The sequence below is a fragment of the Amblyomma americanum genome, chromosome 2 (genome assembly GCF_052857255.1).
Source record: "Amblyomma americanum isolate KBUSLIRL-KWMA chromosome 2, ASM5285725v1, whole genome shotgun sequence".
NCBI lineage: Eukaryota > Metazoa > Arthropoda > Arachnida > Ixodida > Ixodidae > Amblyomma > Amblyomma americanum.
Window position 1 is genome coordinate 101453150 of NC_135498.1, and position 27327 is coordinate 101480476.

At 45.9% G+C, this 27327-nt stretch overlaps 1 protein-coding gene across 1 annotated transcript in view; it reads right to left on the minus strand.

Moving 5' to 3' along the window:
• Positions 1–230: 230 nt before the first annotated feature.
• LOC144118877 (uncharacterized) overlaps positions 231–27327 on the minus strand; it is a 43278-nt gene continuing 16181 nt past the window's right edge. Inside the window, exons 2-4 of the mRNA XM_077651660.1 lie at positions 10058–10533; positions 4299–4497; positions 231–1389 (exon numbers count right to left, since the gene is read on the minus strand). Of these exons, the coding sequence (XP_077507786.1) occupies positions 985–1389; positions 4299–4497; positions 10058–10533 (1080 nt within the window). The 3' untranslated portion in view covers positions 231–984. The remainder of the gene's footprint in view (positions 1390–4298; positions 4498–10057; positions 10534–27327) is intronic.

Consider the following 27327-nt stretch of genomic DNA (forward strand, 5'->3'; position numbering starts at 1 on the left):
CTTTTCGAGAGTGATTCTTGATGCATGTTGAGAGCCAGTCACAGCGCCTTATATCACTGTGGAGTTGCATTTGAAACACTTAGTTTTTATTACCATGATGTGATGAGTCCAAGACAGTGATAAGTCAAGCATTCTCAGATATGTGGCCCTCGTATTGAGTAGTTTTTTTTATATTTCAAGCCCAATCCTCACAATTTTGCTGCTGCATTTTGCTGCTGCATTTGCTCTGAGTGCTCCATATTCTTGTAAGGCTTGCAAAAGAAAATTAGTAGCGTCTTCTGTTTATTAACAAAAATATACTTCCTGTCACACCAGTCGAAAAGTTTTTTTTGACGTCGCTTTGCATTAGAGAAACAGTGTTGCTGTGGTTGGAACCTGACACAACTAGCGGAGTGACATTAGCATACTCAAAAATTGTAGAACTGAGTGGCAGTTGAACTCGTGTGCGCATAAGTTAAAAAACAGAGGACCCAAATTTGATTCTTGAGGCTCGCAAAAATTAAGTGGCACTAAAGGGATATATATATTATTTATTCTATCCACCTGGTGTCTTTGGTGAAAATAAGCAGAGGATACCAACTGATACAACCCACGAAGTTCCATGATCTACAGTTTCCTAATGAATAGCTGGTGGTCTAAGGTGTGAACCGCCTTTTTAGGGATGTGAAGAGACTTAGCACTATTTTATTTCCATCAATTTCCCCATGACTGCGCATGTGCACTCTGGACCAACTATACCATTTTTTACTTTTGCTAAGCATGTTAAACTCCTAGCTCAGTCCTTAAGCAAAGTCTCAAATTATGCTTACAGCGTCATCTGCTCGTGTAAGGAAGCTTATTGTGACCACGCCAGCGTTAAGGGTTTTGCAAATTACTTTACATAGTGACGAGAAAACGCAACATTTTCTGACGTCTTCTCCTGGCGCCTTTCCTGGCGCCAATACATGCTCGAAATTCGGAGTACCGTCAAGTCCATGGGAGATACTACAGCATCGAGCACTTCGGCTCTTCATCTGCTCGAAGCGCCGAGTTGTCAGAGTCGTTGATACACTTCTCACGGTCGTCTTTTATGTACTCTGCTTCCAAGACTAATCTCTCTGACAGGTTCGGACAGTTTTCTAACACAGCCGTAAGGTGGAACAGTGGCTGGGAATCTGTGCATCGACTACAATGCTTTGCTAGATTTCCTAGCTCGGTTCCTAGCAACCAACGCTGCCATTTGAGCCTCTCATTCAAGCACTCTGAAGTCTCGCCCACATAGTGACGCCCACATGTCAGGGGAATTCTGTACACCACACCTTTCACACATTCCACAAATATAGTTTCGTGGTTCATGTTACAGGTGTTGTCCTCCCTGCGTTGGGCTTCCAGCGGTGTTGGATGCTGGGCCTGCGAAAACCGATCGAGGAGAAAGTTGGAAAATATAATGTGTTGCAATTCATCACATATGAGGGGAAATATTTAATTATTACCAAAGGAGAAAAGGTAATTTGCCCAGTATTGGAAAGCGATGGTTTCACATTTATCCTCTGTAGGACCAGTCTTTGTAAATAAACTTCCAATATTGGGCCGATTACCTGTGCTGCTTGGGTATCTAATAACAAAAGTTAAACTAAATAAGAAAAGACAAGGTTTTGTGCCTCCACGTAGAAATTAGTAGAAGCAGAAGTAGAGCTGGCGAGGCCAAATTTTGATTGCTAGGTTTCTTGAGACAGATTATCCATTCTTTTTCACGGTGCAATGAATTTCGTTCCTAAATTGGCTCAGCGACAGCCAACCGCTGCTCCTCTTCCCTGCACAAAACGTAGCACAGAAGACTCCATGGCTTGCGCCAGGCATCTCTCAGTAGTCGTGTGTTATTATTAAGCCTGCATTTCAGTCGAGCCCGCATATTTTCAGCATTACGTTGAGTCGTTCAGTGTGTTTTTAAGGCAGGAATACATTTAACGTCTACATTTCTCCTCCCCTTTTTCGTACACTGTTTTCCGTGCTCCCGTATACAGGACTAGAAAACTCGCGAAATAAAACACACCGTATATAAGTGCAAGTTTATGGAGAATTTAAAACCATGTCTCCTCGGTTCCATGTTGACGCCTCGAACCCCACCGCTATCCTCGAAAGGCGGCTGCTCATTTTTCTGCCTAAAACTTTGGTGACCCAGCGGACATTCTACAGATGCTCCGCTGTGATCCTTCAAGGAGACAGAAGATTTCGCCGGAGAATAACTAGAATAACAAGCACAGTAGAGTGTCATTACACAAAAAAGTGAATTGCCCAGAAGAAGATGATGAAGATGGAGCATAAGGCATAAAATCACATGCGCTGACATGTCGAATGGTGGTATAGATCGAAAGAAAAGTGGACCGCGACACAATTGCCTGTGCGCGGGAGGCTGTTCTAAACTAGAGCTGAGGCTGCGCCCTTCTCATGTAGGACCATATTGGAGCGGCTTTCTGCTGTTTACGCGGCAGTGGAAGCCCCCATTACCAGGGTAGATATTACGTGTACAGCGTTTTCACTGACGACTTCTCTACTAGCATAGCACCCCAATGCTCCTTAAAGTCCATGCAATCAGCCTACCAGGTCGAGCATGTGTTGTGAGCTCATGACAACCGAACTAAATTTTTTGCCCAGATTGGGAAGTACAGTTCCAGGAGTTAAAACTGTCTGTTCAACTTCAGCTGTGACTTGGGTAATAATTCTTTTGGCAAGAACAAGCTGCTATTATTTCATATGCGTCCTCTATAGCGTGTGGCTTCCGTTGCATTTATTATTATCCGAGCTCGCACGTGCTTAAAATGTGCGCGTTGTTTCGCTTCATGTCATAGTCTTAGCATTTTATAGCCTGAGTCGCTTTGGGACGTTAAACCCCACTAAACCAAACCAATCTTAGCATTTTAGAGTGTGTCGTTGCGTGCAACGAATCTCTAGGCTCCTGCCAAAAGAGGAATTTTCGTTATATCGCCTGACCACTCTCGTAGGAACGCATGACACCACCGGAACATAGAAAATTAACAAAAAATATGTTGGCGTCAAGAACAGGTGATGACTATTTGTATGACGTGATGTATGCTTGACCATTTATTTAAAAGGCAACTCCGCCGATTTTATCACCATACCTAATTAACCTCACTTTGTGAACGCAGTCACCTCACGTTGCGGCGTGACGTAACCCGATATCACCCAGACGCCAATTCTACCTCTGCATGGCTCAACGTAGCCGCCGCAGCGACACCGCCGCACCCGTTCGGATCTGCGCACTAATTTCGTGAAGGCAGTCGCCGCCGTACCACGGCCCGCGCTCCGCCTTTAGGCTATGACACGATGGCTAATGGTTTAATGTCCATACATGCAGAGTTGGTCATGTGTGAGCATGATGTGCATAGGCGTACACTCCCCTGTTTTGTCGCCTCACTTCGTCAACGGCCGCTGTAGGGCCGTACGCTCTACAACTGGGTTACACTGTTAAAGAATTGGTCCGGTGTGCACCCTATGTGGCTTTTGTTGTCATGTGACTCCTCAGTACTGACAGCGAAACGAGCGCATAAATAAATAAGAATGCACAACACTGCACAACACGCGTACATTCTTGTAGTGGTATTCCCGCGGATTTAGTCCCCAGCCTATTTGAAGGCAGGGAGCGAAGAGTGTAGCGAAGGACACGAGGAGATGATTATTTTCGGAATTTTTCTCTTTCTGCGAATAATTCCACGGTACTTTTACTCCTTTCATGAGTGCGTACAAATCATTCGGCAATAAAAATGGCTGTAAACGCGATGTAAACGCTTGGAGCTCTACTCAGACAGCCTGACGAGCTCGCAGCCCCTGCTTAATTTATCGTGACGGGAGCAACAAGTCACTCTGGGTCATTCACATCATTACTACACAGTTAAGATTCCCTGGCAATTATGCATTATATTAGATGTCGGCGCATAAACAATGATCTTAACATGCTTAATTAAGTTACGCTAAGCGGCGCATCAAGACGACGAAGATACAAGCTCGTGAAAATTCAGGACATGTAGGCTAAATATATAAAAAACATCCAACAAAAACCTTAAAACATCAGATTTCGACGGTGTGTGATTCGCGAAACGGATTTCACATTCACCTCCCGCCGAGCTCTGAGAGGTCATTTTCTCCCCTCTAACTATAATGCCGTCCTCCTCAACATATTTCCTTTCATTTACCATATTTTTCATGCTGCAACTAAAAGAATGTTCATAATCAGTATAAATACATCAATCGCTTCCAAATGACCTCTGCTTATCTACAGAGTCAGTCTCTTTGGTGCTTACCGGAAAGGGTCCTCCAGATCCAGATTGGATGGATTTTTCCCCGGCTACTTGTGGAGAGCCGTTTTGTTTCTTCATTGTTTCGAAACCATCCTTACGGCGTCCTTGAGCAGTGCTGCACTCATAGTCGAAAGGCTGTTCATATGGCTTTCGGCGCATTTCGCCACTTTGCTGCTGGCTGCTTCGTCCACGCGTCGACATCCTTGAAAGAGAAAGAAAAAAATCTCGACATTAACCATCTATGCCAGCCTTACAGTGAATAAAATCAATTTTTTCATCTGCCAACAGCCAGCATAGGCAACGAAACGACTGCCGCGAAATTCCATGCGTCGCCGAGAAAATGAAAACGCTTGTTTGTTGAACGCATCCAGACGCACCTCAGTACTTCTGTGAACAAACTGGAAACTGTCAATACCAATATTCTGTCAAATAAATGAGAAAGTTGATTAGCTTGGCTTTTATCATCTTGGCGGGAAAGCATCACGGGGGTTCTTATTCGACACTCATTGTAGTCTTTTAGGTCTCTGTTTTATGATGCGAAATCCATGCTGATAAATTCTGTAAAGACGTAAAAAATTTGCGCATAACGTCCCAATCACTGAAAAATTGATACTGTAATCCGACTGTGTATCTGACAGGCCTATCTGCTATTATTTTTTTCCAATATACTCATGATGATAAAAACCTGGAACGAAGTGATGTTGCTGCGGTTGACAATGTCTCTCTGCACACGTGTGTCTAAGTGCACACTTGTAAGCTTATTGTTCGGGGCAATTTCATTTATTTTATTCTGTAGTTAACGTTAAAAAATTTCTCAGCCGCAGTGTGAGCTGAATTCGTCGATAACAAGATACCGGCTCTAACTTCAGCGCGCTTCAGCGCCAGTTCGCTTTGTATACACTTGCGTCCGATGTGCCACAAACGGTTATGTGGCTCTCCACTTATAATACACAAATTTATGCGAAAGCATTTCTTTTAATACCACCCCCGTTTACCTCGCCAACATCAGCCTTTTTACTTTGAATTCGAGCATGTAATGGCTCCCGCCACTGCGTTAGAGGAAAAAAACGGCTTTTAGCGGCACGCAAAACTGATATTCACCAGAAGGATCCATGACACTTTCAAATAGATCGGGGTTGTAGTTACTGCTGCCATCATATATGGCACAAAACCCTGCTGCGATTATGCTCATGAAAAACCTTTTCCACCATTCTCAATTTAGATGCTGTCACATCAAAGAAATTTTCTTTTCTTTTGCAACTGCCATTGGTTTCTTCTAAGCTTTAATTCTTTCCGATCAATAAAATGATTACCTCTTGACCCAGAGATTCTTTGGAATGTGTGACGTGGAGGTAGGATAATTTCGCACTAATTTTCGAATGCAGTTACCATGTGTCTTCCAAGCGCTGCGTCTGTGCTCTTATCTTATCGTCCGCTGCATTGTCCGATAACTTTTCCAAACCAGTCCTGATTATATGTACATTCCTCAATCGCTACGGCTCTTGACCTTTCAGCTAGGCTCTGTTTGAACACCAGAGGAGGTTCCTTGAGGAAAGCCGGTATAGAGAACATCTGTTGGTAATTTCAAAAATATTCAGACTGCCGTTGGATATTAGAACTGCTTCAACGGAACAAAACCCCGTTCGTACCGCTGGCAATTACAGCCACGATTGCCTCTGCTTATAATAATCGAAGTACGTTCGATACAGTCAGTTTATGTCATCAAAGCCAAATTGTTCTTAGAAAATTGTTCTCAGAAAATATATATTGTGGGCATAAGCGGTTCACTCTGTATATTTCTAAGAACATAAGCAGACTAGATGTACGGAATGATCCTTCTTCCACTACATTCGAATGAGTAGGGGATTCACTTTCGTATACAGGCACTGTAGAAAACTACCAAGGCGTGCTTAAAAGGCAGCCTACATACGAAGGTCCACGAAGTCATGAGGCCATACGTTCACCGGCTATCCTTGAAATGTCTCTATTCATTGTGTCCAGGTTTTTTACATACACTTCTCCGCTAATGCTCAGAGCAACGGAGTTCAGTTACAGTGGCGGTGACTAGAGGCACGGAAGCCATCGCTGAGAATAGGCAGGCAAAGCGAAGTTCAATTCGAGCAGCCTATTTAGGCAACTTTTGTGCACAAATTATTTATTCTGCAGTGGCAGGGCCGATAGCGACACACTTATACCTGTGCTACACGGGTACGTTGAAATGACATTCGAGTCGAACGGCATTCGAAACTTCGAATGGCATTCGGACTGGACGAACCCGCACGGTGCTACAAGACTATTCCAAAAGCATTCGAAAGCTTCAGTATTCTGCCGCCAAGCTACAGGGGCGCTGCTGCCGTCAAGTTTTGTTTTATACAAATATAGCAGCAACAATTTGTATAGTTACAGTCCGCTATAAAGTTGCTACTTTTAAAAGTAATATGTCATTTCTAATATATTTTACTATTTATTCATTTTTAAACGCCTCTGTTATAACAGAGGCCCAAGTCCATAGCCCTGCCATTTTTTGTGTGCGGTCTGTTGGCTACATTGGGCTCTATCTCCTGCGTGTGTCGCAAAAAACAAAAAAGTGCAATAAACTTCACTGAATAAAAAAAAGCTCACTTAAAATGTACACACAGACGCACACTCACACAAAATAAAAAGACAATACACCAAAAGCAACAGCACAAAGTGAAAAACCTGGCACCAGGCCAAAATGGCTGCCTTTCTTTCCTACAATGGGTTCCAGAGTATGCGGTAATTATTTGCTTGCTAACAAAACTTCTGAAAAGATCAGTGTAGTGTATATAAATAGTATTTAGAATTTCATCGTTTAACGAACGTATTTGCTCTTCAAAACTTATGCTGCCACCTATGGCGCGAAGACGCTGCGGTAGACAGTAGTCGAGCTTGCGCCTCGAAGGCATTCCAAAATCTCGAATGTCTCCGCGGAGCTCCGTCGACTCGAATGTCATGTGATCCGAATGCCGTTCAAAAACGTCGTGTAGCAGCGCAGGCTGGGCAGTCGAGTCGAATGACATTAGTTTGGAAGGCATTCGAAACGCCCGTGTAGCACAGGTATTAATTGGCGGTCACCAGTATCAGAAAAACTGCGTCTCGCCGATCTCTTTGAGCGTTTAAATAATGCGCGCGTTACTTGAGCATTGCCAAACACTCTTTAAGCACTCGGGTGCGGTGCTGATGTTTTAGCAGCAGTTAGCTTGGGTGCAGAAAAGACACGCATCTTTTTCTGTACTGTGAAGATGGAATGGTCAGACTTTGTACTAGCGGCAATAAAGAAAGCCTGCTTTAAAACTGTACATATAAAAGAACCTTCAGCTTACAGGAGCTACTACCTGCGGCTTAAAGCAACACCAGAAAAGCGCAGTATTGCCTGATCTGTCTCGTGAATTTCTGAAAAAAAAACATAATTATACGAACATGGCCCTCAACCTACGTAAACAAGAAACCTGCTCGTCGTGTTTATTCCATTTTTGTAGGCAGTACAACTATATTCTGGTTACATTCGTTTTAAAGGCAAGAAGCAAATTAGCTCGAAATTTTTGCGCCTTCATAAACCGTCGCTTAGCATGCAGTTAGATTATTGGCCACCTTAATGCATGTAAGACGTAGGAATGAATACTCTTGATTTAATGACCACAACACTCGTGACGGAGAACAAAACGATTTTGAGAGACTGATTCCTTGGGTATAGTAATAGATATTTTGTATAGAATTTTGGCACTGCTGTCACTGTTGCCTTCCAACGGCCGCCAGGCCTGGTCAAGCTGTTGCTACAACTTATTGCCTGGGAGACCACCAACATTGTGAAATGTTGAAAAATACAGGTGAACTGAATCGAAATGTTTCCTTGGTTGCTGGAAAGGTGACAGCAATAATTTAATTCCGCCTTGTTACGCATATCTTCTTTAGAATTCTAGTGAGGGGTGTTCAATTGCAGTTCTCACATGAAAGAGAATGGCGCAAAACGCAATTCCCTGAATGAGAAGGCGTCGCTGCATAGTGATGATTATCGACAGAAATTCCTTTTAGAGCCCCACTATTCAACACATGAAAATATTGACTGGATGATCATGATGGCCCATGAAGCGATATTTAAGCGCAGCAATTAAATAGAGGCGATCGCGGACAGGACACGCGCTACTGAATGGCGGCGACGGTTAACTTCTGCTTCGGCAGCGACCTTGGAGATAAGAATCCATATCCAAACTTTCCCACAAGTACTAATTCTTTAGCAGAGATAAACTGATGCAGCCTATGGGCAGCAATGCGCGCAACAGGTCTGCATCTTGAAATAAACATGTAACTTTTAAGTTTCGTTATTTTGTCTTTAATTTCAGTGCTTGGCATTCTTTAATGCCTTTGGCCGCCGCGGTGGCTCAGTGGTTATGGTGCTGGACCGCCGACCGGAAGATGCGAGTTCGACCTCGGCCGCGGAGCTCACATTCCGATGGAGGCGGAATGCTAGAGGCCCGTGTGCTGTGCGATGTCAGTGCACGTGAAAGAAGCTCTGATGCTCGAAATTTCCGGAGCCCTCCACTACGGCATCACTCATATCCTGTGTCGCTTCTGGACGTTAAACCACATAAACTACTTTCCAATACTTTGGTGGCCTCGGTGTCAGTTGACACTGAAAACCAGCTATCTGCTCAGGGCACGCAGATCTCTGCCGGCCACAGAAGTAGTGAAGCGGAAATTTGCACAGCAGAGCTCTGTTCACCATCCGAGAATGACCACGCTTTATTAAGCCAGGGCTCTAGCTGAAATGCACCTACAGATGAAGCGGTACTTAAGAATCTGCATGCCATTGAGTGCTCCCACACTAATTTAATTGTTACATTGTCCACTCAAACCGCTTTTTGACTCTTCTTTTCTCTCGCACCACAGGAAACAATGCACCTACCAACGCGGACAGCGTTCTGATGCGACCAGATCATTATTTCAAATGATGAGTTTATTCATTGAAACCTTACCCCTGACTAATGGGCGTGAAAGAACACGATTTTTGGAGTAACAGCTGCTGAAAGGACTTCAACGCCAGTAACGCATGCTGCTTTTGGAGAAAAATTACGGACATATTTAGAAAGCTTCAGACATTTTCGTGAATATAAAAGTATGAGTGTATTCGATGAAATGCCGTTACTCTTAAAGACAGAATATGAGATATTAACACGAGTGATAGCGCGAATGACCGCCGCTTAACCCTAAGTGACGAATTCACACAGAAAAAAAAATTTAGAATTGATGAAACCATTGACCGCAGTCTAGAATAGTAAACAGTTTTGTTCTAAGCTCTGCGGCGTCTTCTATTAGTATAGTTTGCTCTATTTGTAAAAAAGTGGGTCAAAACAAGAGTGCTTGTCATGGGGCAGTCCTTGTATTCGTGCAGTGCAATTTATTTATTTTTTTTCAGGAATTGTTCTGGAAAAATCTATTCACACATCGGCTTCTGGTGATCGCCAGTCAGTGATGTGAAAAAATGGAGTCAATAACAATGTGCACCCGCAGCCCTTTGTTCGATTTTATAGGAAGTCGCCGTGAATCCTTTCTCCTTGAGTTTCTTGCAACCTATTCTATAATGAACTTACCCAAAATGTGAGAAGTATATATTTTGTCATTCGAAATGCATTTCTTTTGTTTTTTAGCGAGAACAGCAATTCTTAAATTACTGTTCTCATTGCTCCTCAAAGGAAGTTTTTTCTACTGGGGAAATTTTCTCTAAACTGGATAATGTAACTCACCTTCGCGAGTTCATGCCTTCGCATCTTGAATGGTGGGCAATTATAGCTCTTCTCGCGAAGCCTCCTCCACACTGAGGACATTGCACTTGGCAATGCAAGCAGTCCTCTGAGAGATGCTTCGAGAGGTCGATTAGTTTCCCACTGAATGTGCAGCCAGTACGTTTCCCGCCCTTGTTCGGGCAGTACACTTCCCGTTCAGTGAGGTCTTCTAGCGAGCATTCGAGTTTTAAGACATCTGTTTCCTTGAATCTTTCTCCGTCTAGGGGACATTTTGGAGTGCCTTTCAAGGTCAGTGTCTTGCAAAAGCCACACACGCCGTGCCGGCATGGCAAGAGGTTCAGCACCGAAGGTACGACGCCGCACAGTCTGCAGACTCTAATGTTTGGCAGAGTCTCCTTAAAGGAGATGGGGCACCATGACGAAAACTCACGGAACCCCGAAAGTTTGTAGGTGCTGCCCCGAGTCGACGTTGTCATCTGGAATGCAGGAAAGAATTGTCGGTGACAAGACCTTAGATGCAAGGTTCCCACATTACTGCCTGACGCGAATATTAACGCGACAGCTTTAAGAATCCCGTACAGGTGCAAGGTGGGAATAACATTAATTCAAATAAATTCACTGTAGTTGCAAGCTGGCCACCATAGCAAGGTGCGTGAGCTTTTCGGGAGCTCGAGAAAGGCATCTTTAGTCTCACAACTTTGGACGTGTTTGAAAGTCCTCTTTTTAATGTAGCCACTCTCTACATTTTTCCCGTTGGAGCCACCATCAGGCTCAGCATTCCTCTGCTTTTTTCCTAACCTCCCAAGTTACTAGACCACCCGTTGCTTTCCACCCTTTCTCTCGCTTTCTTGTCATACTTTTCCTCGGCCGCCTCTCCGCTTTGCGACCAGTTCATCTTAGCAGGTGGCTATGGAAGTGAGTTTAATTGAATTAAATCAACTCAAATTCAGTTGCATTAAAATTATTCACTAAGTAATTAAGCTTTTACGGTTGGTGCTGCAAATTCAATGATAGAATGATGGGCTATCTGGTTAAATGAAAGCTATTACAGCCTTCGCTGTAAGAAAAAAATACCTTGAAACAGAAATTCAGGACCAATATGTGAGCATTTCCTCCCGAGTATAGTTGTTTTGCACGTCAGCGTGAGCTTGTAAGCATGGTTCACAACAGTGCGATTTTAGACCACAAATATCAATAACTGACATGGACATTGGAAATGCGCTGCACGCATGGTGGCTAAAACTTTATGAGACAGAAGGGTACAGTAAATGTTCTGCAAAACCCAATGGACGCAGTATGATACTCGAGCTTTGTGACTCTTAGTGTTGCGAGTGGCAGTATTCTGTAAAGACGGAAGCCGCGGTACGTGTCGTGTGGAGGTTCTCGTCCCTTTTTTTTTTTTTGATAGTCTCAGGCACTACCGCTGCGGGCGCTGCTGTTCTGTGGCGATGTGCTGGATCCGATGGAAATTGCTTAGGTTGTAAGAAACAATCATATTGTCTTAAAATTTTCTGTGCGCCAATTGACTGCACCTCTGAGCTTAGGGAATGACGCCGCCTCTTTGCTTTCACCGAGAAAACCGGCTGGAATGGCTGGAGAGAACGGCATAGTCGGGCGTTGGCGCTGAGATCACACGTGAACGGGCATCGCACGATTGTCACTCGGTGCCTCAATGTTTTCAATGATGAATCAAATACGAACGCTTAAGCTCAAGGAGGAATATCAGCTTGAATAACTTCTTGGAGGCAATGCCTGTGTATAAGTATGTTAGTGCACCGCTTGGAAAGCCTGCACCTTGCGGTCTCGAGCGCCACCGTGTTATCAGCGTAATTTGTTGCACGGAAAGCACTTGACGGTACTTGTGAGTAATTACCTATGCACCGCCGGCATTTAGAAAAAATGTGCCATGGCCAGAACAGCCCTGCTGCTCGCTTTCGCTCCAATATTGTACAGGTGCGCGGGGGGGGGGGGGGGGGGGGGGGCGTGTTTTGTATGATAGCCTTCCAAGTAGTTGGAAAGATAGAAACATGATCTTCAGTGCAAGGGACGGAAATGAAACTGTAAGCAGAAGCGCGGGTGCAAAATATGAGGGAACCCCACAGAATTGCTGCAGACGTGGTCTAAAGACATTAGGCTGTACTTTGCCGAATTAGCATATACAGTAGGAATAGGAATATGCCGTGGAAAATTATTTCTGCAGGAGATCGCTATCGTTTCATTTACTTCAAAATGACCTCAACTCAGAAGTATCATCGTCGCTGCATTAAGCTTCTATTTTGTGGCGAGGGGGCCTGCAGTTCGTTCCGAGAGCCGTATAGCGATCGTTACTGTTGTCCGCAATTAGCTCACATGAACATCCCGATAATATTTGACAAAACAAAAAGACCTGTCTCGCTAATGTGCTAGCCCACGAATGTGCGCACGTTACACACTTCAAAGGGAAGCTACAGGTTTTAGGTTGCCGTGTGCGTAAAAAAAATGAATGTAGATTAGCTCAGCTAATACAGGATATAGAAAGCGAAAGCTGTCGGCGTTCATTGTGTTCATTGGCGCTGGCGTTGACAACGTTCTGGACACCGGTAATTTTTAGGAAAGGAAGGGCGCATGCGCTACGCTCATAGCGGCTGAGCCGCGGCGTAGGATATAAGCCGCGGAGCGGCCGCTCGCCTTGGGAGAAGGCGCAGTGGAAGAAGACGCGGCTGGTGGCCGCGATTGTAGCAAGCGGCATCTTCAGAGCCTACGGGAAGCTGCTTCTACCGATCCCGAAGTCATTGCCTGGAGCGAGGATGCCCGCCTACTTAAGAATGAAGCACGGAGAGCTAAGTGCGTGTCAGATACGCCCGAGGTGCGTGAAGAACGTCTCTCCTAGCGTCTTCACCTTCCACCAGCCGCTTCTTTCTTTCCATTGCGCCTTCTCCCAAGGCGAGAGGCCACTCGGCGGCTTATATCCTCCGCCGCGTGACAGCCGCTAAAAGCACAGCGCATGCGCAGTGAGGCGTATAGCCAAGTGCTGACATGAGGCACGGCGCTGCGCAGAGACTGGCGAGGGGACGGCGCGCGGCGCATTGTTAAGGCGCATGCGCAGAAGTGACAAGCGCGGATTGCCTGAAATGCGCTGCTGACTAGACTAACGTAGCTGTCTCAACTTTTTAAGCGTGCGTGCGTGCGTGCGTGTGTGTGTGTGTGTGTGTGTGTGTGTGTGTGTGTGTGTGTGTGTGTGTGTGTGTGTGTGTGTGTGTGTGTGTGTGTGTGTGTGTGTGTGTGTGTGTGTGTGTGTGTGTGTGTGTGTGTGTGTGTGTCTTCCTTCAGTCTTCAGCCGATTAAAAAGGTTTTTATGCAGACTACAAAAATCGTTACAGAGTATGTGGCCCAAAACTGGAAGTCACCGCTGACTTTCCTATAGAGTCTCTAACACTTTCACAACGAAACACTTTCACTGAACTCTCAGCAGGTGACTCAAGCACCCGTTTGAAATTTATTTTCACTTAAGGCTAAAACGGTCGCCTGTGTTGTGAGAGCTGGTAGTAAATCGCTGCCAACGGGTCCTTGCACTTAAGCAGAGCACAATAACGACTTTCAAACACCTAGAGAGACTACCAGACATCGGCTATAGGTGCTTACCAGAGTGAAACTGTAATTATACTGCATTATGTTTTTTACAAATGATACAAAATTTGTTGTGCTGCACACATGGATTCTACTTTCTATTGTAGGATTTATAACGAATAAGTTGATAAAGTCAACCGCCAAATGAACCTGTTCAGTTAAGGTGCATGCTCTCCAGAGCGCGATACACAGTGACACTATAATGCTACCTGAATACTCCCTCTAATCGCATGCATCTGGCTAATATGTCCTAGCAGGAATTTAATAATATTTGTTATGCTTGAGGCCTTGAACCTCGAAAGGCGTCATTTTACATAGCGGACACATCAGCGTTCACTGCGACTTATTACAAACATCTCTTCATAAATAACCTTAGCAACGAAATTGATACCTACCTTCACGTCCGCAAAGGTCCGCAACCAGCGTGAAACAGAAACTTCTCGCCTAGACGTAGGTGTGTTATAGATAGGCCCGGAGCGACAAGAGCACACACAGCACACGAGAAGCATTATCTGACCCGTTATCCGCAATCATTGTCATACAGAGAAAGCCGTGAATAAGACGTCAGCAACGCTGAGATAAACCCTAGGTACCAATGAGCACTATCCCGGAGCCTACCAAGACTTTTCTTTTTTTTTCATGCTGTGATCTTACACCCCTTTTCGTCCCGTTTCATCTGCTCGATATCGCCCCTGGCACCGCCGATGTTAACTGCAGAGGAACATGCGCGATCCTCATGCATTGGCGCCTTCTCCCTCTCTTAAGTGATTTATATTGCTCATAATTTCCTTTGTTTGCCGTACTCATTTTCTTGCGTTTCAGAGCTGTCGTTGCAATGTCTAAGGCCTGTAGCTGGTTCATGCGCTCCTTTTTTTTTCTCTGGTCCGTTTATCTTTATCATATATTATAGAAAAGCTTTGCATGTTATTGCATGCACGGGTCATGAGTTCATCTCCACTGTGTAATAATCGCCAGCGTGTAAGGCGTTCCTTGGCAATGTCCACTGTCTGACAGTGTATCATGTGGTCGAGAAAATGGTATAAACTGTGCTGTTTTTTATTGCGCAATAAAGAGTTGGTAGTCAGCGCCCGTCTGGTGTTACGTGTTTCTTCTATTTTGTCCTCGTTCCGTAGCGCGGTGTTAATCTGTTTCGTAGAGAGGTTTTATATAAAAAGAATTGTCGTTCATGTCCAGGTTCTTGGCTGGGCACAGGTTGAGCGAGGAAGAGAATTCCTCGCTTTGCAGGCAGTCGAGGGCATCGTCAATACGGGGAAGTGGATACACATTCTTTTGGCGTAATCCTGTTGAGTCGCAGGTAATCAACGCAGAAGCCAAAGGATCTGTCCTCATGCCCTTCAATTCTGGGCAAAATCATTTTTGAATCGGAACCAGTTATGAGCGTAATTTTTTCATATATTGTAAGATTTCTCTACAATGAATATATCCTCAGATCTCCTGTCGGCAGGCTTGCATTTTGTTTTGCTATTAGTGTTTTTTTCTATATTAAAAAGCATTCCCCATTGGCTTTTAGGGCATTCTTAACTGCTCGAAGCGAGATATGGAACCAATTTAAAGGAAGGATGTTGCTACACGTCGGAAGAATGCACAATTACCTTCAATATTTCCATTACAGTACCTTAGAGTTTTCCTATGTTGACAATTTTTCTCCAAGAATTTGGTGCATGTTCCTCACGAGACAAGGGGAAGGCCCCTGGGCTGTTGGCAGGCTGGATGACGCCACGCTAGAGCATTTCATCTCTTTCTTTGGTAATTACATAGCATTAAGTGGCCGATGCGCGATACGGGCGCTGGCGCAAAGGGCATGCGTGCCGGTGTCGATGCAGAGAGCGACGGCGAATGTGCGGCCCACAGAGGTGTGCGGGTTGGCGAAAGACGAACGGAAACGCTGAAGCAATGTGAGGAGCTGATCGCGTTGGGCTATCGAAAGGCTGGCACCGATAGAACGGGAAAAAACAGAAACGGATTCCAGGTATTTGGCAGCAGGAGTGCAATCGATATCATCTATCTGGAGGGGGGCAGCGTCGTCGGAGACTCAGCATGTAGGAACATGATCGAGTGATTCGACACGTCCCAGGCATTCGCCAAAGAGAAGCGTTGATGGGCAAGAAAAAGGGTTCGTGACGTAACTGGCGCTGTGGCCATCGCAGATAGTCAGAAGGGCGAAAGCATGGAGGAAGCAGTGGCGACGGGCAGCAGCATCAGCTGGATTGAAGAGAACAGCCGAATCAAAACAGCAGGTGCTCGAGGGGGGCACCAGGGATGTAGAGATGGCAGGACCGTCAGCATCTTCAGCGACCAGCATTTTACTAACATGGGAAGAGGGGTGTTGCACGGCAACAAAGCGGAGGCAGTTCAACGCTGGCACGGGCATAGTCGACTATAGCATAATGAAGAGCGAGAAAGACACAGCCGAAAATGATATAGTGAGAACACTGGGAGAGCACGAGGAACTTGGCTGTGTACAAAACGTCGTAGGCGCTCTTATAGGCGCTGACGCTCTCGTACGACGACAGTTAGTCGTCGATGACGTGGTCGTCGGCGCCACTGAAGACGCTGGGATCGCGCTGCCGGAGCCCGCCGAAACAGATGATGGTAGGCGAAGGAGTGGCGGCTGTCTGGCTAGTGACTTCCGGCATAGTGGACGACGGAGCTAAGGTGCGGCTACGGAGCTCCAGGATGAGATGGCGAACGTACACCAGCCTCCACCAAATGTAAGACGCGTGGTGTGGCCCAGCTGAAGGCCAAGTGTTCGGTCTGCGAGCGAACTTCACAGCTCTGGGTGGTCGCCTTGTTTTTACCACAGTGAGAGAGCCTGGATGCTAGGCTACATTTTGAATGTCTCCTTTCCTCTCATTAAAATTTCACTCTCTCTCTCTCTCTCGGAATTTCTCATAGCAAATCAGTGTTTTCTCATGAAGGCCTCCCACGAAAAAAAGTCGAAGTGGCTGACATTTAACGATATGTGAAATACACAGAAGAAGAGATGCAACGAGTGTGAAAAGCTGGTTCGAACTCTGCCCACGCACTTCATCTCTTTATAAACACGCCTCGATAAAGTACGAAATCCTTTTAGCTTCCTTTTTTATCAACTGTCTAACATGCTCCGGAAATGCGGCGCATTTCACGCGGAACATGAAGCCGAACCATTCAGAAATATTCCAGGGCTATTCGTCGCAACGCTGTCCAGCTGTCACAAAATCGGCGGCCGATAAAAGAAGTGGCGCGCCGCGACGGCAAACACGCCCTGCGGGCAATCGACGGCTCTCGAATGAAGGTGCACTCTAAGCAAAAGGAGTAAAAATGGAGTAAAACTGTCCTCTAGCGCACACCCCTTTATAATATGGTGTGCGCTGGATGACAGTTTACTCTCTTTTTACTCCCATATAGGTGTATTTGTGTTTAGAGAGAGGAGATTCTTTGGATTGACGCCGGCAGCGCGCTAGGTTGCTTGTCCCACTTTGTTTCCCGGTCCACCCCGCTCTGAAGCCGCGGTGCCACCCTGCTTCAACGAGACTAAATTTTATTTATTTATTTATTTATTTATTTATTTATTTATTTATTTATTTATTTATTATAATACTCTCAGAGTCAAGACATTAAAAAGGATAGCGGATTCTATAAAGAGAAAATTGAAACCGAATATGAAAGCGGTGGCCTCATCCGCACCACTGTTATGTAGCGGGGTGGGTTGTATAGAATAAAAACAATGAAGAGAATTCAGTGATTGTTGGCACAAGGCGAATTCTACCGCTTCTAGAACGAACGAAATTAGATAGTGCATCAAGGAAACGATTATTCTTCAGTGGCTGCGATATCGGAGGAAGGCGGTTCTACTCGAAGGATGTCCGTCAAAGGTGTGAGTGAAAATGAGCTTCGGTATGGAAATTTGCGATGACAGCTTTGCGACGACGATCAGTGCGGCGGACAATTTAATATGTTGGTGAAATTAAATCGTTGTGCACCGTGACATAGTGATATACGTTGTGCGTTAGAGTTAAGCCACTGTATTTCCGATGAGGTGCTAAGGACGAGAGCGAAGTGTTAAATCTCTTGGCTTTAACGCTTGCGATAAAGTTGCAATCTGAAAGGATTAATGGAATGAAATTACTTTGTACAATTTCAGGAAAAGTTTTAAGGTTTTCTTGCGTAAAGCCCCATATTGATGCTCCATATTGTTTTTTTAGAATCTATAAGTGTTTCACATTGTAGAAGCTTTAATGAATATGGAGCACAGGAAAAGTTGGGACGCAGATACCCTAAACTGCGGTTTGGGTTATTAATAAGGCACACGATATGGGTATGCGATGTTAACTTTCTTGTGATCTGGAGGGCTAGGTACTTATATGTTGTGACAGAATCAGGAGGATCGCGGATCAGATATTATGAGCGAGTAATGTTAGAGGGACGGGGAACTCGCATGAATTGAAATATATTAATCTTCAATTCCATTTTTGGCGTTCTGCACCAATTGCAGACAAGAGCAAGATCTGCTTGGAAAGTGTCACTGTCGTTCTCGTTACATATTTCTTGAACAATTCCGCAATTGTCTCAAAAGGATATATGGTAGAATATACACTAGGTGGAGTGTCATTACTGTAAATTAAGAATTATACTGGTCCAAGGACGGACCTTTGTGTCATTGCAGATAGTACGTTAGTAAGCGGTGAGCTACTGCCATTAGCAAATGCCAAGTTCCAGCTCTTAAAAAGGAGAGACTCAATCTATGAAAAGACATTAGGATGGAGGTTCAGATTGCTTAACTTATGAAGGACCAATTTATAAGACACTTAATCAAAAGCTTGCGCAAAGTGTAAAGAATGCAGGGTGAGTTTTTAGGTACCGCAGCCGTGGCCTCGTGGTAGAGCACCCGCCTCGGCTACGGGAGGTGGTGGGTTCGACTCCCGCTGCCGGCCGGTTACCCACCGGTTTCCTCAAAATGTGTACAAGCCATTCCCCGGCCTGGTGCTCGGCTTCTCAGGGTGCGTGGCTTGGAAAAGGAGCCCGCGCCTTCAAATCCCAACACTGTGTGAGGCCGAGTTCAAGGCACTCCTGAACCGCATACCTAAAAACTCACCTTGCACTCGCATACCTAAAACCTCACCTTGCACTCCGTGCAAGGTGAGCTTTTAGGTATGCGAGTGCAACTTAGTGAATGAAGGTATATGAGTGTCACATGAATATGGTCGTGGAAAAACATATCTCGTAGACAACAGTAATTTTCCTCGAAAAAGGCAACGGTCTTCTTGAAAATTATCTGCTGTAGTAATTTCCAGCATAGTCCGTCGAGTGAAATCGCACAAAAATTTCTAAGGCGAGTGCTTACCATAAAATGAACAACCTTCCTGATTTTTCATTAGTTACAAATGCTTCGTGTGTAGAGCGACTGTTGAAAAAGTTGCATTACTGAACTAAAAAAGCAAGTGTTCTTCAAGAGCTTAATGTCAATCGCATCATAATCATGGAAGGAATGGAATGGAATTTTGCAACGCCGTGCGAGTAAAGTGTTTCAGGTTGAAAAATATTTGGTATTCGTTCTCAGAATAAATGCAACGTTCAAAAAAAAAGTTGTTCTTTGTAAGTTTAGGCGCTCTTCTATATATGCTATAGGCTGACTTGTACACCGCCATCGCGAATTAGAAACGTTCTTTTCGTTTAGACAAACGCCTGATGATGAGCAAGTTGTTTTCGAGTCGGATGTGACGATGCGCAAGGGGATTTAATTCTACTTTAGTTTCTCCAGTTTTATTTCAACAATTTCCACTTTTTAGTAGCGCCTGCTTAGAATCAAACGGCTTATCAGTATTATTAATTTATGATAACATTTATAAGTGCACATTTATCTTCCTTAATAGCGTCAAGGTTAGCGAATTTTGAATCCAGGATCGTTTTAATTTTTTAAAGCTCTCTGCACGCGGTGTATTAGTACAAAAATTGAGCAGAAGGGGATCACTGCTACGTTGTCTGAATCTAACTCTAGCTTAGTCGTAGAGGTCCGAGAATTGCGTGGCTTACGTTGGAGGCGGTGAAGAATAAGGTGGCTGGGTGGTACACAAAGCCTCGAGATATAGTTAAAGTGAGGATGAAAAGAAGTCGTCTTGCATAGATAAGCACTGCGGTCAAATCACACAAAGACAACAGTAACCGAAAGCAGAGCTTTTATAAACTAGAAAAGACACGAAAAGGGAATGCAGGTGTTCATACCACCGGCGGGCGATTTCATGAGTGCATGTCTCAGCTGGTTAACTCCAGTTGCAATGTGCCACAGAGCGTAGTGTGGTCCTATGTGTAATGCTTTGCAGGCGCTGCTCTATAATGCTCGCCTAAGGTACGCTGACTTTCATTATGAATAATGCACTCCATGTAGGGCTTCCAAGGTTCGTTTTCATCAATATAGGATGAAAGTATGGTTTGGTTTGGTTTTACGGGGGTTTAACGTCCCAAAGCGACTCAGGCTATGAGGGACGCCGTACTGAAGGTCTCCAGAACTTTCGACCACCTGGGGTTCTTTAGCGTGCACTGACATCGAACAGTACACGGGCCTCTAGAATTTCGCCTCCATCGAAATTCGACCGTCGCGGCCGTAGGTTGAAAGTAAAAAAATAAAGCTACACATGCGAATTAGTTATGTTAGCATGCTAAGTCGAGCCCACGTATAACGGCCGCAGTTATAACGAACTATCGCTTATTAAGAACAAGAGTGATGATACCGTCAAATTATGTATTAGGGCAATGACAATACATCTCAGATACAACGAACAGGTGAGGCCACGCAACTCGTTATCGCGAATGAGGAGACGCTATAAATTCGACACCAAAGTTGAAAACCCCCGTTTCTTGCCAGAGCAGAGAGTGACGAGCGCCTCCAAGCCTCCATGACACCTCTTTTCCCCCCTTTCTAAGGAAGCTATGCTACCATACATAGGCGGAAAATTAGTACGGGATGTATGGAACTCCCACAAAATGTTTTGGCAGATGCGGCCGTCAAAAACGCATTCGTTCGAAAGCGGACCCGCCGCGTTGGCTCAGTGGTTAGGGGGCTCGACTACTGATCAGGAGTTCCCGGGCTCGAACCCGACAGCGGCGGCTCCGTTTTTACGGAGGAAAAACGCTAAGGCGCCTGTGTGCTGTGCGATGTCAGTGCACGTTAAAGATCCCCTCAACTCAAAAAGTACCTCAACTTTCAGTCCGCACATCCAATTGGTCACAAGCGGTCAGTCACCAAATCGCTTTTTAATCGCGCTTTCACCCTATGCTCGAGGCAAGAAAAACTCCGCGGCGAAATTGACAAAGTGAAGCAAGACATGAAAATCAATGGATATCCTCAACAGCTAATGAAAAGCCAAGAGCACTCCGCTCACGCCTCCCGTCCTGGCCAAGAGCAGAAAAACGGAGAAGCCAAGCGAGCGAGCATTCCTTATTCTTCCGCCACAAGCGAAGCACTTTCACGCATTTTTAAACGCTATGGCGTGCAAATTACTCGTGTGCCTACCAGCAAGTTAAAACAACAGCTGGTCCGGGTAAAGGTCGTCTAGATCTATCAAGGTACCCGGGCGTGGTATACAAGATACCGTGTCAAGTCTGTAACGCCGCTTACATTAGCGAAACCGGAAACTTCAGACGCAGAATGACGTAACGAACGGCCGCTCCACATATAATTCTTTGGTGGAACACAGCGTATCAACGGGACACACCATCGATTGGGACGAAGCTTCAGTCATTTCCACAGAGAAAAACTTATCATCGCGCCTTCTTTTAGAATCTTTTCATATACATAACACGAAGCATGATCTTAACAGGACACGTGGAAATCTTCCAGAGATCTACAATCGGACATTACGCAATTTTAACTGTGCTTAAGCCACCGTCCTTCTATGCGGCGCTCTATGTGAACGAGGGACCCGTACGGACCCTGAAACGTCATGCTTCCTTTCTTCATCGAAACTTTTGGCGATTGTATGCTTATTTCTACAATGCTCGCCCCTCGCCAGGCTGTATTCCGTCAAACTCTGGACTGTAAAGATCCCCAGATGGTCGAAATTATTCCGGAGCACTCCACTACGGCACGCCTTTCTCCCTTTCTTCTTTCACTTCCTACTTTATCCCTTCCCTTACGGCGCGGTTCAGGTGTCCAACGATATATGAGACAGATACTGCGCCATTTCCTTTCCCCAAAAAAAACAATTATTATTATTATTATTGAAAAGCTGCGCCTAGTGCTGGTGAAAAGTGCAGCAAGCTTCGCGTATACCGTCTTTCTAAGCACGACCACTGACGGCCGTAACCGTGCATCATCGGGAAGACTCGCTAGGCGCACTGCTTTGGAAGCAATGTTCTTGTGTGCTAGAGACATGACACAAAGGCCTGGACGATGCGCGACTTTTTTTTAGACGGGTTTTGCACTAGGCATAATGTTAGAGGCAGCATTGGAATGAGAGGTGACTTGTTAGCCGAGTGGCTCCAAAAATATAAGAAGGTCGTATTCGCGATTGATAACCGTGCGGCGCACCACTTCTTTGACTGCGGCAGCCACGCCTTTCTCCCACCGAACGCGTCAAGCCAGACCTACCGCTTGACATAAGCATAATGCACGTGTTCGAAGTGCCCTATCGGCGCCGCGTCCCAAGTGCATACTGACAGCAACTGACTGACCAGGTGCCGACGTCGAAGTTCGGGTAACTTTATTCCCCGCCGTGGAGTAAGTTCACGTGGATGGAACTCACTGCGGGGTGCATCAAGTATTGTTTCTGTAGGGCGCAATTTATGATGCCAGGGACGATGAAAGACGCTGTCTTGCGCTCACGTTATCAGACGCATTTGGATTTGCGGCAATTTGGCAACAGGTTGTCGATGCGCATTTAGCCCCACCTGACGTCACCTGGGAAGACTTCTTTGGTGAGGATGATGACGCCCACTTTTGAGAGCCACACGCTGAAGAAAATTTAGTGCGCAAAGTATGAATATTCTCCAGTGCCAGGAATCTGACGAAGACGGTGACGAGGAAGCTGACGTTGCACCAGCAGTCGTGGAGGCTTCCACCGCGATTAGTTAAATCTCATCTCTAAGGCTGCTTACTCTTAGCAGCGCTTTCTAGCAGCTGTATCTTACTGCTGTAGAGAGCTGGAAAGCGGCGTAGTAGGGTCTGCATTAAATAAATATACCCGCATACAATACTTGCACTGTCTGATTTTGTACTTTTGGCTGTAACATGGCAAGTCCGCATACTATGAACCTAGGATTCTAAGAAAGCAATAAGCGTGATCGTCAGGTTCTCTATAACTGGGATCGACTGTACTAGCAACTGGATTGCTTCCTTTTTCGATAAGTATTCAATAGAAATATTTATGCTAAAGAATTTCTAGTAAAAGCTACTCGCTTATTACGAGTCTAAAAGCAGACCCACGCACGAAACAGGGAAGAAGACAGTGAAGAGGTCGGGCTACTAAATTTTTATTTAACAAATATGGGCTCAAATATATAAATGGTATTCTGTCACATGACCATCGCCCAATCACCAACCCACTCAATCATCTGCCGTGGAGCGAATATAGAAAACATTTTGACTAAGACCACGTTCACCTTTCATCCTCCATGGGTCTCTCACAGCTACCACAAGTGCTTCATTAGTACAGGTGAGGTATGAGTGCTGCCGGCGGAAAAATGTGGCCAAGATAATGAAGCTTTTCTTGGAAGAACACTGTAGAGGTCCTTAGAAGTAGTTTTTGGGTTTTTCGGTTTGTAAGAAAAAAACAATCAAAGTAGCTCGAATTCAATTCACTTTTAACCGAAAAGGATCAGTATTCTTGACATGCGCCCCACAGCTAGCCGGCTAACTCTTTTTTTTATGCGAGAAGTGTGCCATGAGGCATAAGTTGAAAAAAGGAAGGGGGGGGGGAAGAAATGCACGGGATTGAAAGTTAAAAGGAGTGAAGAACCGTTGCGCTGAGGTAGTCGCAGAGGTTGTTAATGAAACGGTTGTCCATAGTCCACTTCACGTAGTCACTTTCGCGGTTCCACCGCAGGCCCACCTCCCTGAGGAGCCGTTTTCTGATAGCAGCCGTCGCTGGGCACGTCCACAACAAGTGCCGCACATCACAAATGTCCTGTGTAGCGCTACAGTGAGGGCACCTGTCAGGTGCTGGCAGATCTTTGGCACGCCACCGATGACAGACAGATGGTGTCAGAGCCGCCCCTGCCCGAATCCGGCGCACGGATACCCCCTCCTGCCGAGTAAGACTACGGGGGAGAGGGTGCGAACACGGAGGAATTAGAGCGCGTGTTCGCTGGCGCAGAACTTCGGAATCGGAAACATGGGACAGAACCGGATCTGGGGGAAGAGGGGAAGGTGGCGGATCGTCTAATGTATGAAGATGAGTCATAGCATCCGCTTAAATGTTATGTGGATCCTGGGCATGGCCGCGAATCCAGTGTATGCGCACAGGACATGGATACTTTGCGAAAAAGCACATGAATTGATTGTGAAATCTGGAACGTCCGTCGAACAGCCTTAAGCTGTTTAAGGGCGGCGCGGGAGTCGGTGTAAATATGAACTGTATTGAATGTTGGAACGAGCGGAAGGGAAGCAATGGCATTAAAAATGGCTTGAAGTTCCAATGCCAGGGGAGTGCACGTATCCGGAGTATACGTCGCGCGAGAGTTGAGATGCGGATGAGATGGACTATACACAGCAGTAACTCCCCTCTCTGCAGAATGTGATGCATCCGTGTATAATATGCACCCTTCAGGCTGATACGCTGCTGATACCGACGGGGAAACAGTGGGGCGAATGTCAGTGAGCTGGCAATAGGACCACGGTGGAAGTGTCTTTAAACGATGAAGTTTGAGAGACTGTTTCCGAGCTCTATTTGCAACCCGTTGGTTGGTCGATGATTTCACTGAGTTTATTAAGTTGGGCGAACTCCTGTAGCACAGGTATGGGTATTAAACGAGGCAGATATGTTATGACGCGCATAGCCTCACGATTGATAGCTTCAAGGGAATCCCACTGTCTGCGAGTGAGAGGTTGAAATTGTGCCTGATAAACTATCCGTGGCTGAAGGATAGAGCGCACAAGCTGGCGGGCCGTATGAGCACGTGCGCCACCAGAGCGCATAGCTATGTGACGAATCAGACCTAGAGCAGCGTGATCCGATTTTCGGGTGGCTGTCAGCCACGGGGTGCCAGTCCCAGATTTATGGAGGAGAAGACCAAGAATGCGAACAGTTTCTACCTGAGGAATCAGAGAATTATGTACCGTAAAATTTAAAGGGGGAGCTTTCCGTAAGCCGGATTTATTTCCAATTCGAATGAAACATGATTTAGTAGGAGAGAGTGTTAGACCCAGAGGTGGGAGGCGAGATGTCAATACATCCAGCGCGTGTTGAAGGACCGACTGATGAATAGACGCATCTGGATGACAGCACCACAAGGTTATATCATCGGCATACACAAGCACGCGGATAAAAGGGATGGACTCTAGGGCTCGAATAAGAGGAATTAAGGCCAGATTAATTAATGTGGGGGCGAGAACGGAGCCCTGCGGCACTCCTCTATTGGAAGTGAAGGTATCAAAGGGCTTTCCGTGGACAGGCACGCTGAAGGTTCGATTTGCTAAAAAGGCGTGAATGGAGAGGAGGAACCGGTGAGGGAGTCCAAGAGTTTGAAGGGAGGCAAGATTGGCAAAGTGAAGGATGTTATCGTATGCCTTTTTTATTTCTGTAGCGATTACGGTTCGTGCAAGGTGACTCTGCGGAGAGTGGTCAAGCACGTCAGCAGCCAAAGTAGCAAGGCCGTCCTCCGTTCCAATTTGTGGGCGGAAACCAATTTGGGAATCTGGGTAACAATCATGGGATTCCAGCCACCATGACAAGCGTGCGGCTAGAATGTTTTCATGAAGCTTGCAGATGGTAGGCGTAAGGGAAATTGGACGAAGGGCCGAGAGAGATACTGGAGGCTGACGTGACTTGGGTACTTGAACCACAATAGAAAGCTTCCAGTCTCCCGGCATGACGCCTGAAAGCCACACTTCGTTAAAAGTATCAAGTAGGGTTTACAAGTATCAAGTTACGGAATAATCAGTTAGGTATGCCGTCGTGCCCGGGAGTAGTAGTAGTTTTTAAACGTTCAATGGAGGCCAGCAGCTGTGCCATGGTGAGGTCAGAAGTAGTCCCATCGGAGGGCTCTGTAACCGATTAGTCAGGTGGAGACGTAGCGGTGCAGTCATGATTTATAAAAAATTGACGGGCCGCTTGTTGTGCAAATGTGTCCTCATCCACATTTAGCGCGAGGCGAATGCTCTCTGTGTAATCTGCAACCTGAGAAGGGCGCTCCATGGCGTGAAACGCTCTCCAAAGATGTCAATTGCCCTGCGTAGAGGACAGGCGGGCCCACCATGCAGCCCAGCGTTGCCTGCCTAGCCGCTTTGCATACCGCCGCGCCCGTGCGGTAGCGCGGTGAAGAGTAGGAAGAGCCGATGGGTCATCCGAGTGACGAGTAGCATAAAGATCCGCCTGGCGACGAAGAGCCCACAGATTCAAGAGATGTATGTCCGGGTTTGGGTCGTCTTCATTTACAGCAGTGGTAATAGTGTGAGTAGTGAGAACAGCAGAGAGAGTAGAGAGTGCTGAAGAGGGGTTGAATGTAGATAAGTGATTGTCTGCGCGTACAGAGTCCCATGATGTTATTCGTGCAGTGCGGCGTACTTTCCGTAGACGCGTAGGCGTGAGGGAGATAAAAATAGGGCTGTGATCGCTACCCCAAGTATCAGAATCAACAGCCCAACGCGGGTTACCGGGGCCTAACCACCAAGTCAAATCAGGTGAATACAGGCCACCTCGTGGGCGGGTAGAAGTATTCGGGTCGTTTAAAAGTTGAAAGGAATGATCCGAAAAGCTCCCTTGGATGTGTGAACCCCTTGAGGAATCCGATGGGTAACCCCACGCAGTGTGTGCTCCGTTGAAGTCACCACCAACTAGAATAGGGATAACCGATTTGGTAGAACGTAGAAAACGAACCCATCCCAGATTGGGAGATGCGGAGCCAGGACGACTAACTCGTACGTTTTACACTCGCCAACAAGAGAGAATTAGAAACTTGTGGACTCCTGGGGCTTCGTGACAACATATACTGTTGGAATGTTGGATTAGGTAGCACATTTGTGTATTCTGAGGTATCAAAACACTACCTTACATGCCTCTAGAAGTGGACAAGCTTGATATCGGCACCAAACATCGTCTGCTAGCCCAGTGCTTACTACTCTAATCACCCGCTTAAGACAGGTAGTAGTTCACGATGAACCCTCGAAACGAAGCAGAAGTGTGACGAAAATGTGGGATGTTTAGCTACCGCGACGGTAAAGCGGCAGTTCTATTGATGTCGTCAGCACGCAGGTCACGTCATGCCTCACCCTTTTGCTCGACATCACGGCGATAACATGTCAACTTCGCATTCCAGAAATCAGCTAAAAATGGCGTCTTTAATCGACAGTTCTCTAATGCCGCGAATATTTGCACTGTTTGTTTGTTCATGCTTCTAAGCTGCCGGCACCCAGCTTTATAGCTTTGTTCGTGATGCAATACGCGACCAGATATTTCTCCAGGAATCGCATCAAGGCGGGGCCGATTCTACGTTGTTCCAGTCTTTTGCGG